Raw genomic sequence first — 17,278 nt, 5'->3', positions numbered from 1 at the left:
TCCTCCTCAGGGCTCCGCCACCAGCCCCAGTGGAACCTCTCCAGATCCTTCCTTCCCACAACTGACCAGGCTCACTCAACTCTCAGGTGGTCTTATTGCTCCATGTTCCTCTGTTTCTCACTGAGAGAGAAGAACATGCACACACTATACCCACTGTAGCACACTTTGGGTTTCAGAATACCCATCCCTCGAATACAATGATTTGGGTGTTTTAATAAGCAAATAGGTCTAAAACCTCTCTTCTAGATAAGACCCTTAGAATATCTGGCTACAAGACAATGGAGTTTTGATAGTGACTGCATACTTACAATATTTCAAATTGTAAATTCTGATAATTTTGAGGAAATGGTGATACAATACAAGGAAACGTCTGGCTGTGGTTCAAGTATATTTATCAATCTATCAAGGATTTTGGGGGTGCTTATTGTGTGTCAGGCATTGCACTTGAGCGGTGGTCTTAGATCAGGGTTGTTTTGTTCTCCATGGAACACTTGGCAATGTCTACTGGAATCTGGTGGGCAGAGGGCAGGGCTGTTGCTAAACAATCTACAATGCACGGGACAGCCCCAACAAGGGTTATCTCCTCAAAAATTTCAATAGCGCCAGGGCAGGAAAACCTTGCACTAAAGAGGAAACAATGTTGAGCAAAACCAGAGACCGACATTGCTCTTAAGAGTTAAAAATTGTATGCATAGGTCTAAGCATACCAGAGCAGTAAACAGCAGATATTTCCTTGAATGACTTGTTTCTGTTTGCCAAACATTGACGTCAATTTTAAAGCACATGAATTATCACTAAGCAGCTTGTCATAACTAAAATCAAAAGTATATTTAGAATACAAAATAAACCTTTCCCACAGTCTTTGATACTAGTTCATGTACTTCCGAATTGATAATTTTAGATCCTCTGATACCCAGGGGGAGGGCAGAAAATGGGCAACAACCTGGGATTTAGAGGGGGAAGTACAGAAAGAAGAAGCTGAGTACCATACACAAACTTTTTCTACTTTCCGATATTGCAGTAGTGAAAATAAAAAGACAAAGAAAAAATAAACTTTAAAATGCAATATATGACTGAAAAATATAATTTTTTAATTGGAGAAAGCAATCATGCTAAGTAGAAATAAAAAAAAAACATTCCACATATATGATATGATCTTAGTTACACAAAATACACTAGCACTCAGCAGTGGTCAACATGAGCAGTGGGTTCAGGGGAGACTTTATTCCTCTTATTTTACTTGTCTGTATTTTCTATAATATAAGTATATATTAGTTAAAATTAGAAAGATGTATGCATTTAAAGAAAAAATCCTTTACTGTCTTAAGCCCAAACCAATTCCAAAAGCTGTAATAATATTATTTGTGAATAAAAAATATGTCATAGGATCTAAATATCTTCTCCTACTGTCCTGGCTGGTGTGGCTCAGAGGATTGAGTGCTGGCCTGCAAAGGGTCACTGGTTGGTTAGAGTCCCAGTCTAGGGCACATGCCTGGATTGTTGGCAAGGTCCCCAGTAGGGGGTGCCTCAGAGGCAACTACACATTGATATTTTCTTCTTTTTCTCCTTTCCCCTCTCTCTAAAAATAAACAAATAAAATCTTAAATAAATAAATATCCTACCAATAGAATCCAAGGTTTCTTGGATAAATAAATGGCTGACTCCAAGATTGAAACAGGGAAGATTCAAAATGATCCTGGAACATTTTGTGTTAGAAGATAAAGCATTGCTTTAAAAAAAAATCAAAATATGGACAAAGCCAAGGCAGGGTTGGATTGAGGATGGGAGCTGGGGATGGCTGGGATGTAGGGGAGTGGTGGTGGGGGAGAGTGGAGACAACCGTACTCGAACAACAATAAACAAAAATTTTAAAAATCAAAATAGATCAAACAACATAGGAACCACCTTGAGGACAGTTTCGCTGCCATAACCTGAAACAATTTGAGTGCCAAAACAATTAAGGACAGCAACAGATAACAACACAATGAATAAAATAAGACTCCGCAGGCCCGTACTCATAACATTCATTTCAAAGGTAGCAGATTTATCTGCGCATAAGGGAAAGGGGAGTAACTGAGCAGAAGGAAACCTTTTCTTTAAGGAGACTGCCAATTAGGAAATGGAGGAGGAAACGCGGAGTTAGAAAAGCACCACTTTTCAATCACTACACCAAAAATTGATTCATGCAAGAGGCATCAGTGTATGCTAAATGCACCCTGACACACACACGTGTATGTGGGTGTAGGGGTGCTTGATGACAACCACCAAGTCTCCTAATGTATGTATGAGACATTTATGTGGCCTCAGAGGTACATTACAAAAGGGAAAACAGTGATTACACATAGTGGAGAATCGAGATACCTTAACCAAGAGGTGACAGGCATCCAACGCCTCTAGATGGTTAACACCTAGCACAGAACATTGTTTATGTGGAATTAAAAGCAAAAACTCCTGACCTGAATTTAAGCACAAGGAAACAAATACATATCTAGGGACATTTTCCACACAACTTGCCCACATTCTTCAAAAATGTCACTGTCTTAAACAAAAAGGACCAAAAAACTGTTGCAGATTAAAAGAGAACGGAAAGGATGTTACTAAATGTAGCATGCAGTCTTGGGGGGGGGGGTGAGAGCGTGTGGGGAGATACATACATATGTATGCAGGTATACATATATAACACTATTGGGGTAATTGATGATATCGATTGACCACAGTATAAGTATGGTATCTATATTAAACTCACCGGACCTTCATTCTTGTACTGTGGTTCTGTAAAAGAAGTATCTCATTCTTAGAAAACACACACTGAATTAGTAAGGTATATAATAAGAGGCAAAGTGTATGCAACCTACTCTCAAACAGTTCAGAAAAAAAGTTAATATGTATGTGTAGAACCATGGAGTAAATGAACTTGGGCAAGTGGGAAAGTTGAGGGAGCTGAAAAGTTCCGGGAACCTGACCAACACAGGGCTTTTGTGCATTCCGCAACTGCTTAGAAACAAAGCTTGCCACAGAGAGAGACATCCTAACTTTCAAACACTTCTTCAGGTTGGCTCTTCTGTGAAGAAGGAAAGAACCCTGCTGTGTAGTATAGTAAGTGCACTCTCCAGGAAAACAAAACAAAACAAAACAAAACCCCTCAAATCTTGATTTCAAGATGCTTTTAATACATTACTCTGGTTAATATACGCCTTGTATTTGACTGCTCTGTGTATAAAAAGATATTTAATTTTTTAAAATGCTCTTACTGCTACATCAGAAGGAGGACTCTTTTCCCTGCTGCTAACACAGACTGCACACTGGCGGGAGCGATCTGTGACCTGCCTGACCATGCCCGGCACCACTGCATTACTCCTGCCGTGGAAACATTCCCCTACATTTATTACATTCCCCTACAGTCGGATTGAGGAGAGATTCAGAAGTGCATAAAATGAAATTGGATGTTATGAAAGATCACAATCAGGGAAAGAATAAAGTCAACAACGAAGAAACGTGTGTGCATGTAAAATAAGATGCAAGGATTTTAAAGATAAGAAATTCTAATCTCTACTAATCTAAAACAAATACCTAGAAACAAAGTTATGACTCCTGAAGAAAAAAGATTTTTAATTTTTTAAATAAAATTGACTGTTATTTTTCTACATTTAAAAATACTTATCAAAGGAGTTCATCATCACCAAGCCCTTACTATATGAAATGTTAAAGGGACTTATCTAAGAAAAAGAAGATAAAAAACATGCATAGTAAAATGACAGCAAACTCACAATTATTAACAACCACACCTAAAACAAAAACAAACTAAGCAAACAACTAGAACAGGAAAAAACCACAGAAATGGAGATCACATGGAGGCTTAGCAACAGGGGAGTGGGAGGAGGCGAAGGGGGAAAAGGTACAGAGAATAAGTAGCATGGAGGGTAGGTAGAAAACAGACAGGGGGAGGGCAAGAATAGTATGGGAAGTGTAGAATCTAAAGAACTTGTGACACATGAACATGAACTAAACAGGGGGAATGCAGGTGGGAGAGGGTGTGCAAGGTGGAGGGGAATAAAGGGGGGAAAATGGGACAACTGTAACAGCATAATCAAAATATATTAAAAAATAAAAATACTTATCAACAACGGGAGGGTAGAAATGTTGGGGGAGGAAGGGAGAGCTGGGTGGTGGGGAGGGGTGGGGGAAAAGGCAGAAAACTGTACTTGAAAAACAATAAAAAAGTGTCATAAAAATACTTATCAAAGCAAAAACAGATATAAGTACAAAATGTTACATAGTAACTGATTAACAAAACACATTCCAGAATTTACTGATCAATTTAATTTCTTCAGTACAGGGTAATTATAAATTAAACCAATAATGCTTTCATTAATCAAAACTCCTGCGGATCATTATTTTTATGAACTCCTTCTTTTACATAGTGTTCAAAAGTGATGAACATACTTTTCAAAGGGCAATTTAAAATATGCACTTATCAATTCAATTATTAACAGAGTAAATATGAAATTCTGCAAGGTGAGGATTTGTAAAGTCCATACCTACTAAGATATGGCTTTATATTACCCATTATGTTTGTTTATATCACTAATATGTGGCCATATAGCTTATATATTATAATACATAACTCTGGATTATGTGATAAAAATGTGAGAAAAAGGATACTTGTGGATAAAATAATTCCTTACACATCACTGATTTATAAAATCCGCTCACTGTGTACAACATTGAAAATTTAGAGAAAAAAATGGACAAAAAGTATCTATATTCTAATATCTAAGTATCTATATTCTAATATAATCATTATTTGGAATAATGATTACTATGCACACTTTACGAGTATAATCCTCCATTCTTTCCTTTTTGGTGAATACAAACAGAAAACATAATCTAATCCACTTCTATCATCCTTTCTAACACAACACCAAAGCACAACTTTGAACAATGTCTTGCATGTGAACTTGCAGTCATGTGACCGGACTCCACTGCGTCCTCCAGTACCTTCCCTTCAAAGCCCCGTGTTCGCGCATCATATTAGGGTAATCAGAACTGTTTCTCAAAGAGGCAAATGTCATTGAAATTTGTTAATCACATTGTTCTAAGCTTATTAAAAAACAAGATGATCTCTCAATATTATTTTAATCGACTCATTTAAACTATAATGCTGACAGCAAAAAACAAGCAAACAACAACAAAATAAAACTAACACAGAATGAAAGAGTATGCACCAAAAAATGGTGAAAAAAAGTCTACTTCCCAATCTTTCATTCCTGATCTCATGTTCATGGAATGCAGTCCCACTCCATGGAAGTAATACTTTTAATACTGTCTTATGTATCCTTTAAGAAAATGTTTATGCATACATCAGAATAAATACATGTGTGTGTATAGAAAATGAGTTGAACATTTATATCAGGCATCCAATATGTGCAAGACCATGTGCTATAAAACAATCCATAAACACACCAATTGTAACAAATGTGCCACCCGGGTTGGGGATGTTGGTAATGGAGGAGGCTATGTATAATATATACTCGGCCAGAGGGTATATGGGAAATCTCTGTATCTTCCTCTTAATTTTGCTGTGAGCCTAAAACTGCTCTCAAGTTGGTTTACTAAGGCTGATTTTGTGTGAGACCCAAAACTGATGAATGGGAGTGTTTATGACTGCTAGTCCAAATGGGAAGTTAGAAGTTACTTTATCATGGCAAGGATGATTAGAGTGTGTTCCTCGACTCTCAGCGTTTTAATCAAACAGGAGAGGAAAACAGAATCTTCTGGGGGGGAAAAAACAACATCCTAGACTGCTAAATAGGGAGATAACTTGCTTTGGAGCAACTGCTTAAACAACATAGCAATTGACCTTTGGGATGCTAAAAGCTGGTGGTAGGCAAGCATCCAAACATTTCCTCCCTTTAGAGTTCTTCTCGACCAAGCCTCTCTCCTGCCATTCTCCCAGAAGGGGATCTGCCTAAGCCTGTCTAGCAGACGGAGTTTAATTGAAGGGCTTTACACACCAAAAAGCTACTAACCACACATAACCCTCTTTCACAATGAATGGAGCGTGAACTGTATAGGAATACGAAAGCCAAGCCTAGCCTTGGATTTAATGGGACACAGTATACTGATGGTACGGATGTACTCCCCAACACAATTTTATTGGAGTGGATCACACAGACTTAAAAGTGGGAAAGAAACAACCAACCAACCTCAAATACCACAGCACTACAAACTCACTCTAGTATATTTTTGAAAAAACTTCATTTCTATTAATTTAGCAAACATACATCTGGGACTGGTCAATAGGAATGCTAATAACTTATTTATTTATTTTTTTAAACTTTTTTAACTTACAGTTGTTATACATGTCTGCAAACCAGGAACCTAAACCCAGACCCTCATGTAACACGCCAATAAGGTTCTGAGATGTCAAACCACTTGCTTGAGATCACGCATTGCATGGGTGATACCCCGGAGACAAAAGCTGAAAAACCCCTGCCGGGCAGGGACGCCCACACCTGGAACAGTCAGGGCCAGATCCTCACCAGCTCAGTCTCTACTGAGTACACTTGCCCAACAGCCAGCCTAGGTTTGTTGCAGTGTCTTGGGTCATTATTTATACGATTCTCAAAGGCAGATTTACACTGCTTAGCTCAGAGATTTTATTATTTAAAATTAGGATAGAGCACACATAATAATTTTAGTGTCTATTCAGCACTTGATAAACTAGATGGATCATATGCATATCACCTCCAAAATTTCAAACAGTTTTATAAGACTCTTTATTAAGGGGAAAAAAATGTCTTCAGTAAGAGGATTTAACGAAAACCCTGCCTCTCGGGACACGTAAATAGTAGGCAACCTGTGGCACTGTGGTTCTAGTTCCCCAGGAACCAGTTATCAAACTGCGTCCTACAGCAGCCTCACCACCCCCCACACACCAACGCCAAAGCCCTTTCCTTTCGCCAGCAGTTTCCTCTGTGCCGCCAACTTGGGGTTCTCCTTCCTGTTTATAATAACCCCATTCTATTACCATGTATACTGAAAAAAACATACGCTCGTTTTATTTCCTTAGAAATAATCACAAATCCAGGAAGCCATTGAGGTTAGTCTGAAAAGCATTACAACCCTTTGTGTGAATACACAAAAAAAGGACAGACACCAGGAACCGGCGCAGCAGCCGCCAGAGGCTCACGACGCAGACGCAGTCTGCACTGCGCTCAGGATCCTGGTCCCTTACCTCTGCTCACCAGTGCCCACGGTCTTCCTGAAGTTTATTTGTAAGTCCTCAAAGATAAGAGTACACCTCACCATTATTTTTTAAGTCTTCATCTAGTGAAAAAATATGCTGACATATAAAAAGAGAAAGCGTAATTTTTGCATTTCACATTTTAAGTATTGTTTCCCTAGAAGTGAATAAAATATTATTTCCATAATTAAGAGTAGTAAAGCTTGCCAAAGGATTTCAGCCTTTAATATTAATATGGTGGCATTATTCTTCCTTATATGTAATCATTACATTGTTTTCTTTGGTTTTGGACACTAAAAGAAAAAAAGAAGAATGCACCTGATATTCAAAATCTAGAAAGAATAATGGGAGCATTGTTTCCTTGGCATTGGCCAAAAGAATGGTTCCTTCAATGAGTTACCTAAACCTTTATTTTCAAAGAAGATAGTTTACAAATATGACTATCAGAACATTTTTTGGCATTCTTCACTTAACACATGCCAAACCTAGAACAGGCCACATCACTCCACTTGGCATTTAACTGCCCAAAAGATATTGCCAAAGAGACAGACTCAGGGCCTTAGGACAGACCGTGGAGTGAGCTAACAATGAAAAGGATTCTTGTGTATACTCTGCTAATCTTGGTAGATTATATATTTCTAAAAAATCAGAAATTATTCTAAATCATCAAGGTTTTTTTTCTTTCCCTAACAAAAAGAAAGTGCTGTGGAAACTCCTAATGAAAATCACAACCCTGCATTAAAATGATTCACGTTAGTCTGATTATTAAATCCCTGAGTTGTACCTCTCAGGTTTAACGGCTTCAGCAATGTCTCTATTACATTTATCTACAAAAGTAGCAAAAAAGGGAAAAGTCCAATTGGAAAAGAGTCAAATTAAGAGAATCACAAGTCCTGCAATTCCTTTTAGGTAAAGATCAGGTTCCTTGTCTGTATATCTATGCACACTTCATTTGCAAAATAAACTTCACAAAGAATTTCCTACTCATTTTCTAGGTGTTTCAGCTATTTATGACAGCTATTTTTGGATTATTTCAAATCATTTTGTGCTCAAGGGCAAAATATTCTAATAAGTACATAGTTTTCTTTTGCTGTTTTTTTTATGATGTCTACTACCAACTTTCCTATTTCCATTAATTCTTATGATACCAGTTTATACATTTCAGTGTAGCCTTGAATTTTGATGTCACATCCTATACACCACTCAGGAAGAACACACCATTACAGTGCTCTTTAAAATCTACTCTACCACTTTCATAATTTTAAAATTTGATATACTGAGGGAAATGTGGCTTTGAATGAAATCATTTCTATTTCCAGGGCAGTTGGCCATGAAGTCACAGCCAGTATTTACTTCTAAAATATTTACAGTATGTTATAATCTTTTACAGAGTTTTCTTGGTGGTAGGGGGTGGGGGTTGTTCTCCCTTGAATGCTCTCCATTTTCTGGCTTGCCCATTCTAACTCACCAATACTTTTCAGACTTTCTTCAAAATGTCACTTTCTGCAGGGATCAGCCCTTCCACTGAGCTCTCCACCCTGGTCTGTGATGCTTTGGCTCGGAACTGGAGAAAGCTCTGTGGAGGAGAGGTCCTTTGAGCTGAGAAGGCTTTGCGTAAAATCTGATATGCAGAAATGGGTGGAGGAGGGCATTCCAGGAGCAAGAAGCAAGGTGGGTGGGCAGAAGAATAACAACATTGTTGAAATTAGAGCTGAAAGATAGGCAGGAGCCAGACAGCCACTTAAACATGAAAGAGAAGTCCTCAAAGATGCCTAACCCATGCCCGGCTGACCCACCAGGGCAGAGCTGCAGGATGATTACCTTGGTCCCTGTCATTTCGGGGCTCGCCTGTCTCTGGGAGGACAGTATATGTATGTGGGGACAAAGATCATGTCTGATCCTTTGTGATTCACGGAATATAATAGATGCACACCAAGTTTCTTATTAATGCACAACATAATTTCAATCCTGAGATATAATTACTAAAATTATATCTCCTAGGACAGTCTGTCTTTAATTTAAAAAATAATTATCTTCCAAAATGTAGGAATGCTCATGACAAATACTAATGTCTATACAATTTTACTTTGAAATGACTGATCAACTAGGCCCATAATTACATCGTTCATGTATTTCCCAACTGCAAAAATAGACAGAATTGGCACTAAAAGTAAAATTCATTTTTTACGTAATATTTTGTAGTCCACGGAATATCCTCAAGGATTCTCAAAGTCACCCTGTAAACATAGTTAACATCCCTGTTTTATTATGTATGAGGAAACCGAAAGCAAGAGAGATTGCCTCAGAATATAAATCTCAACCTGGAAGGAGGAGCCTTTATTTTCCCACTCCACTTCCCACCCTTCCATAATCTTTCCCTGCATGCAAGAGGAGGTTCTTAATGGGACAACAGACCAGGAAGATTTTCTACTCAGAGATTGATGAATGAATGCTGTTTCAGGGCTGCTTTGTCTGTAGACTACCATAATCCTACAACAGATAACCATGTGACCAGAGATAACTCCACCTTTCCAGCTTAATTGTGTTTATTGGGAAGGTGACTGATCTCTCACTTATTTCTTCTGATGCAGACATAGTTCTCCATTCTTAATTACTGGAACAGTGTTCTTATACTCAGAGATAAGAGGCATCAGCCTAGAGTTTTAAACTCCACAGTGACATATATAATAGAGAAATGAGTCTAACTTGGATACACACAAACGCATACTTCAGTATTAGCTGGCAGTGGTACTGGATTGGCTGCATTGTCTGTAGACATTATAAAGACTTGGCTTTGAAGTTCAATTAAATATTCTCTAAAAACACTTCAAAGGAAGTCTGGGGAGACGTGTTATAAGTGATACAAAAAGTTTACAGTTTGGCCCTGGGAAACAATGACATTTAATAAGTCCAAAACCTAATAAAAGAAACTTAAACATTAAGGAGCGTAAATTATGAAGGTGCAAATATCCAAAAAGTGGGTGACAAAATAACCATTTAATTAAACAAGCCCCGAGTAAGGATATAATGGGCATGCCTGTCCTGAATCTGGTCCTGGTTTCCCTGTATTGATATACTTACCCTAACGGTGCTGATATTCCTCACAATTATTTTGGTACACTTTTTTTTTTTTTTGGAGGAAATGCCTTCTGAGTTGGTTTATGTGACAGAGAAAAAAATCAGTATCTCCACTTCATTCACATCTTGATTTTCTTGGTTAAACTAAATGTATTTGCACCCCTTGTTCAGACTTGTCTGAGAATTACTTTGTCAGTTTCCAAAAAAGATGAAGATTAGCTGCCAAGAAGATATTCGTAGCCTGTGATACAGCACTGAGTAATGCCACCTACCTTTAGTTTTGTGGAGAAGATGAAATGTGAAGTGAACAGTTTGTGAAAATGTTCACAAGACAATCTCTTGTAGATTTGGTGTGAATGTTTTAGCACTGAAATGAATAATTGCATAAGCCTCACTCCAAGTATAGAGAAATTACTTTCTCATGCTTTGTTAAAAAACCACAACAACAATTTTTTACAGGTTGTAATACTTCCAAATTTTACTTCAAAAACTTCATTATGGAAAATTTCAACCATATCCAAACGTAGAGAGAACAGTCTAATGAAGTCAACGCACTTACTGCCCAGCTTCAGTTGCAGGCAGTGGTGTCTCATTTGTACTCACTCAGTCCCTGTCCCCCACTGCCACAGAATTATTTTGAAGCAAATCTTGATGTCATTATCATCCCTTCCTTAAATAATTCAATTCAGTACACAGCTCGAAAAGACAAAGGATCTTTTAAAATGTAACATTATTTTCACACCTAAAAGATAAAGTTCCTTAAAAATCATCAAAAATCCAATCACTCAAGAAATGTAGCGCCTCCATATAAGAAAGTCAAATGTCAAGAAAAACATTACTCCAAAAAGATGTGATACTCAAAAATGAGCTATTGCCCATCAGTAAAGAGGAAACATTCTCTTACAGCAGAGAGCTGGAGGTCAGGGGCTTTAAGGGGGAAATCCAAGAGCGGTATGCAAAATCTGTGACATGTGCATATGAAAAAAATGTTTTTCTTGGTTGATAGCATTCATCAGAATGTTAAACAAATTGAGACTAAAAACATTTAAAGAACTTCTGCCCCAATCACCTCCAGCTGCCAGGAAGAATTAGTCAGGGAGGGAAACAAATCCACCTAAATTAACTTAGAGATCAAACTGAATTCGACTCAGCATCTGCTGAGCACACAGTACATGCAAGACAATGGGTTACACTGCTGATAACAAAGGTAAATGAGCCCTAGTTAATTTATACTCAGGATCTAATAGAGTAGTTTGGCTTTAATAGAATGTAGTTTTTTTAAAAAGTGTCTGCTTTAGCCCTGGCCAGGTGACTCAGCTGGTTGGAGCATCAACCCATGCATCAAAAGGTTGTGAGTTCAAGTGCCGGTCAGGGCACAGACCTAGGTTGTGGGTTCGATTGACATTCGAGTCACGTATGGGAGACAACCGATCATTGTTTCTCTCTCACATCAATGTTTCACTCTCTTTTAAATCAATAAAAAACATATCCTTAATGGAGAATTTTAAAAAATGCCCACTTTAGGTATTTTTATGGGCACCCATATGGAAAAGCAATGGTATTACTTGGGCAGGGGTGGGGGTGGGGGGGCGAGTAACACCAAGGTCCTAAGATAGGAGAGAATTATAGAGGATATCAATAATTGTGCCATGAACACGCATCTAAAGATTTCCCTTGTAACCCCTGGCTGAGGACAGGAATACATGTGATCACTGGTGTCTGTCCGCCTCACTGGCTGGGGGGGTAGAGGTGATCATGGAGATGGAGAGATTATAGTAAGTAGTGTTTTGGAAATTGAACAGTCCTTCACATATGGGGAGAGGGAGCTAGTGAAGGGGGAAGGGCAGCCATTCCAGGAAGAGGAGAGCAGAAACGGGTGGAAATTACTGGCATGTTAGGGAACCAGCAGTGTGGTGACCTTACAGCAGAGTGTGTGGGAGGAGCTGGCTGGCTAGAAATGCCTGCTGGGACCAGAAGCTGGAGCCTTCTAAGCCAGAACTGAGCCTCTATTCTGTGTCCAGAGAAAAGTCATCTACACATTTAAAGTGAATCAGTTCTGTCCTTACAGAGTATGTCTCACTCTGGGGAGGACGATGGGTGCCCAGTGTTTATTGAACTGGTGGTGTCATGAATTAGCTGGATGGGGTGAGGTGAGCAAGAAGCAGGCTACTTAGGAATCAAGTGCGGTGGCCAGGAGAGACCTACAGGGACAGTAGTGAAGAGACAAGGGGACATTTCAGACATTTTAGAAACCATTATTTTTAAAAAGGTGAAGAGAAAAACATAAGAGAGAACAAAGCATCACACAGATTCTAATACACAGTGTGGAACAGTGCTAGTATGTGCCCATTTCTATAAAAACAAAACAAAAGGAAACATATGTATATATAAGCTACAGACACAAGTATGTGGATAAATACGTGTAGATGCCATTGTTTGTAGGGCATAGTTAGAGGAATTGGGAGTCAGGTAGGAGAGACTTTTGTCCCTTTGGCATGCTGAACCATATGACTGCTTATGAGGTAATTAAAAGAACGTCTAAGTTCTTCCTTACTGTTAGGCACATACACAGAAAGTTGGCAAAAGAGAAAAAGTTTCGGAGACAGATCTAGCTCTGACTCTTACTAGCTGCGGGGTGTGGGCAAATTAATTTCTTTTAATTTCTGTCCTCTTATTTGCAGAAACAGATAATACTGGCTATCCCAGGTCTCTATAACAATAATGAAAAGAATCCTACACAAAGCATCTGGTAGAATACCTGGCAGAGACTAAATACTCAGTAAGTAGTTGCTATTTTACTGTCAACAAAATTTATCTGATGTGAGTATATTCTTAGTGTAAGAGAAGTTCCTTGATCAAGTTTAAGATGTGCTCATTAGCTATTCTTACTCTCACGTTAAATATTTACACTGTACAAAATGATTAATGTAATCCACCTGATGAACACTATCCATTACATATCTGTTTCTAGAAATCTAAGTTTCAAAAAGTGAAGGATAGCCATTTAGATTCCCAGTCAGGGCACATGCCTAGGCTGTGGGTTCAGTCCCTGCTTCAGGCACTGCAACAGGCAACCCACTGATGTTTCTCTCCCTCTCGTTCTTCCTCTAAATTACTAAAGTCATGTATCCACAGAGGACTACTATATACAAACCAGGTGCCATAAAGTACTAAGAAATAATAGTAAGTTGTTATAGGCAAGGAACTGACAACCTCAGTGAGACAAACAGGTGCGACCTTCAAGTAACCATAGCCCAGATTTGGCACAAGAGATGGAAATACTGTCAATGAAATACCCAATTCTGGCCATGCATTTGCTGTAAGATGTTAAGTCACATGTTAGGGAAAGTTACTCTGCAAACATTTTTTTTAGGTGGGTTTCTTCCCTATGGTACTGTGTTTTAAAATCAATTGAGACGGCAGCAGTAACAGTATTCCAAGTGTTACAAAAGACCGGTCACTCTCAAGTCTTACTGCATGTTGTTTGAACAGTCACATCATTATTAAAGCATCATGAAACAAAAGTTTCTTTGTTATACATTGAGATGAATAATTTCAAACCATTTTCATGTGAGATGTTCTGGCTCAGATCTGCCCCAGTCTGTAAAGATGAAGGAGGTTTCAAAAAGAAGATAGCTGGGGTTTAAAAAAGATTTTTGTTAAAGGCAGGAAATAATGATGAACATCTCCAGGATTTCGGAAATGTTGGTGAATGCATCAACAACAACAACAACAAAAAAAAGGGGGCATGAGGCCAAAGGAAAATGCATTTCACTTCATAATACAGCATTGTGGGAAGAAAGAGTGGTGGGGATGCTTAACAAAACCAAGGAGATAATTATTCAAGTATTTATCTTTAAAGAAGATGGGTCTTGGGAAAAACATCAATACTAGTCTGTAGAGAAACAACAGGATAACGTACACACTAATTTCTAAAGAAGCTTTTATTGATGCTGTAAGTATGTTACGGATGTGCGCCTTAGAGGGATGACTGACTTCATACTAGCGACCAGGTCTTGCTTCTGAGCACAAGAAGGAACACACTGGTATTTACCCCCTAGCTGTTCTATGGTCAAAGCTCCAGTTGAGTGAAGACTGNGGGAAGAAAGAGTGGTGGGGATGCTTAACAAAACCAAGGAGATAATTATTCAAGTATTTATCTTTAAAGAAGATGGGTCTTGGGAAAAACATCAATACTAGTCTGTAGAGAAACAACAGGATAACGTACACACTAATTTCTAAAGAAGCTTTTATTGATGCTGTAAGTATGTTACGGATGTGCGCCTTAGAGGGATGACTGGCTTCATACTAGCGACCAGGTCTTGCTTCTGAGCACAAGAAGGAACACACTGGTATTTACCCCCTAGCTGTTCTATGGTCAAAGCTCCAGTAGAGTGAAGACTGGATTAAGAGGCTAATCTAACGCTATGTATGGAAGCAACACCTATTTAATCACTGTCCCCTTCCTCTCCCCTCCCTGTTTCCATAAACCTCCAGATAAGAGTTACAAAGAGATTGGGAACTCTAGCAGAGCCCCGAGGTCCTTCCTCCCTCATCCCACCAGGTTCTCTCAGAAATGAAGTATTAGTGCAAGTGTAAATTGCTTCCAAACATCCTTAGCAGGCACCATAAGGTGAATCAGATCCGTTTTTTTTTTCTACAGCTCCCACAGAGGACAGAGGAGATGACAAGTAGTGCGCGCGTGTATGGTGGTGGTGAGGGGGAGGCTTGCCAAAAGGTAACTTCCTTCTCCCTCCCCACCCCACCCCAACCCCCAGCTCGGAGCCTCAGCCCCGGCCTTCGGGAGCGGCGTCTGGCGGTGCTACGCACGAGACGATGTGCCCCCTCCACTTCCCACCGCGTGGCGGGCCCCCACCCCTTCGGGGTCCCGGAGTCTCCCCGCGCGGCTAAAGGTGGCGAGAGGCGGGTCTTTACTCGGAGGCACTGATAAGCGTATAGAAGGTTAATATGGTCAAGGGGATGCTTCCCCACCGAGAGGCAGGAAGCTGCCCCAGCACGCACATGCTTGCTCCCGGCCAGCCACGGCCCGAGTGGAAGCCCCCGGCGGAGCGACCGACGCGGGTTCCGCAGCCCTCCCGGCTCCCCCGGCCCCACCTGGGTAGCTTTTCACCTGTCCAAGAAGGTAGCGGCGACGCGCGGGACTAAGAGCTGCGGCGAATCCGGCAGCAGTAGTGGCAGCGGCAGCAGTGGCGGCCGCAGACAATGGAGGAGTGAAGGACAGACACATTGACATCGACACACAGCGCCCGGCGCAGTCCCGCCTCCCGCCCCGCCCCTCCCCGCCTCCCAGCCCGCCCCTGGCCCGGGCCGCTCCACTCCAGAGAAAATGGAGGGGGTTTAGCTAGCGTCGGACCCTTCTGCTCCAAGCCGGCGTCGCCGGACACCGAAGTTACAGGTAGACAGTTTAAATGTTGCCTGTCCCTAAATAGGTGAAGCGGACATGATGGGGGTGGGAAACGTGTAAAAGGAATTTAACGCCCCCCTCTGGTTTTCGCCATTTGTTTTTTTCTTCCCAGGCTGCTCCAATGGGAGTCTCTGGCTGCCGCCTCCAGAACCGCCCCCACCATCTGGGCCAATGATGCGCGGGGGGCGGTGACTGCCGCCGGGCTTGCGGAGACAGCCAGCTCGGCTCGCCGGAGCTCGCCTGCTGCTCGCCAGCCCGCGAAGAAAGGCGAGAATTCGAAAGCTTCCTCGGTGTTCTGGTCTGGAGCTGTCCCAGTGCGGCTAGGGTTCCTAACATAGACACCGCGTTTCTTTCTAATACTATCAAAGAAACAAAATAACCTTCAAGCTGGCGGGAGCAATGGTTCGCATAGAGAAAGGGGAGCTGACCCAGGAGGAAAAGGCTCTGTTGGAAGTCATCGGGAAAGGTATGGGTGCTGGGCTGCGACGGAGGAGCTGCCAGCCTGGCCCGGAGGCGTGGAGGAGCCTGGGGGGCACCCCAGCCCTGCGGACCCCGGGCTGCGGTCCAGCGGGGACCAGGACATAGGGTTTCTTTTTTTTTGGTGTGGGGCCGGTGGAGGGGGCGGAGAGGTAGGAGGGACAAGCACTTCTGGGGCGGTAGCGGAGGTTGGAGAGGTCCGTCCTCTAAACCGGCTTTTGGGAAGGTACCCATTTCCAGGCCCCTGCTCAGATTAGAGTGAGCGACCCCGGGTGTGGGCTCCAGGATTTGCATTCTATAACACTCCTAAGGTGATTTTGATCTCGGTCCGACTGTGGCCTAGTAGTTTAACGTTCTGAAGCCGGTATCTAAAGGGCCGTTTCGACTTCCGGAGGCCGAAAGATCTGGATTCCTTAGCTGTCCCCGCCCCCGCTTGTGGGAGGAGGGAGCTGAGAAGAAGGCTTCTTGATTGGGGCACTGAACAAGTTCTATAATTTGGCCCTTTGGGGCTTTTGCGTCTAGGACCTCCTGGCTTCCTTCTAAAGGACCGCGGCCGCCGCGAGAACCCTCAGGGGAGCGAGGAGTTTGGCTAGGCGTCCCCACCTTCCAGCGCTCTGCGCAAGGAGATCCTTGCGCTCTTTCGCGCTTTCCCTTCCACTCTCCCAACGCGTGTCCAGCTTCCGCTGCTCCGTGTGGTAGGGAGGGAGACGCAGGCCCGGGGGACGAGCCAGAAGCCATGTTTTCTCCTCATTCCCTAGTGGGTCCCAGAGGAGTTCCCAGCTAAGTCCCGTTACCTAGCAGGTGACATCAGCGTGACTATGTGGCTTCTGCGCAGTCAAGGCGCGGGGATTGGGTGCATGGGACTGCGGGCATAATGTGGTTTCTACCTCAAGAATAAGTGAGAAGGCCACGTGTGTCCGCGAATGGCAGAGAGGCCAGTCATTGCAATATAAAGGCTTCCCAGGTTCCAGTCTTCTTTCTAAGTGGCCAGGCTCAAATCTGCTCCCCCAGAGAATATGGCAAATTATTTTTCGTAGCGACAAGGAAAATCT

General features: G+C 41.5%; 2 protein-coding genes across 5 annotated transcripts in view; one reads left to right on the top strand and one right to left on the bottom strand.

The window, feature by feature from the left end:
- Positions 1-15,599, bottom strand: part of BZW2 (basic leucine zipper and W2 domains 2) — a 60,675-nt gene extending 45,076 nt beyond the window's left edge. Inside the window, exon 1 of one of the 2 annotated variants that reach the window (XM_037056267.1) lies at positions 15,456-15,599. The gene's annotated coding sequence lies outside the window, so the exon portion shown is untranslated. Of the gene's footprint in view, positions 1-10,596; positions 10,620-15,455 lie in introns of those variants that run through there. The other variant, XM_037056266.1, reaches the window with a different exon arrangement.
- Positions 15,600-15,865: 266 nt separating this feature from the next.
- Positions 15,866-17,278, top strand: part of ANKMY2 (ankyrin repeat and MYND domain containing 2) — a 32,566-nt gene continuing 31,153 nt past the window's right edge. For all 3 annotated transcript variants that reach the window (XM_037056261.1, XM_037056262.1, XM_037056263.1), the window contains exon 1: positions 15,866-16,215. In XM_037056261.1, the coding sequence (XP_036912156.1) occupies positions 16,149-16,215 (67 nt within the window). In that variant the 5' untranslated portion in view covers positions 15,866-16,148. The remainder of the gene's footprint in view (positions 16,216-17,278) is intronic.

This window comes from Sturnira hondurensis, unplaced genomic scaffold, assembly GCF_014824575.4.
Source record: "Sturnira hondurensis isolate 20B ecotype Veracruz unplaced genomic scaffold, ASM1482457v3 Scaffold0008897, whole genome shotgun sequence".
Lineage (NCBI taxonomy): Eukaryota > Metazoa > Chordata > Mammalia > Chiroptera > Phyllostomidae > Sturnira > Sturnira hondurensis.
This window is presented reverse-complemented; position numbering and strand designations above follow the sequence as displayed.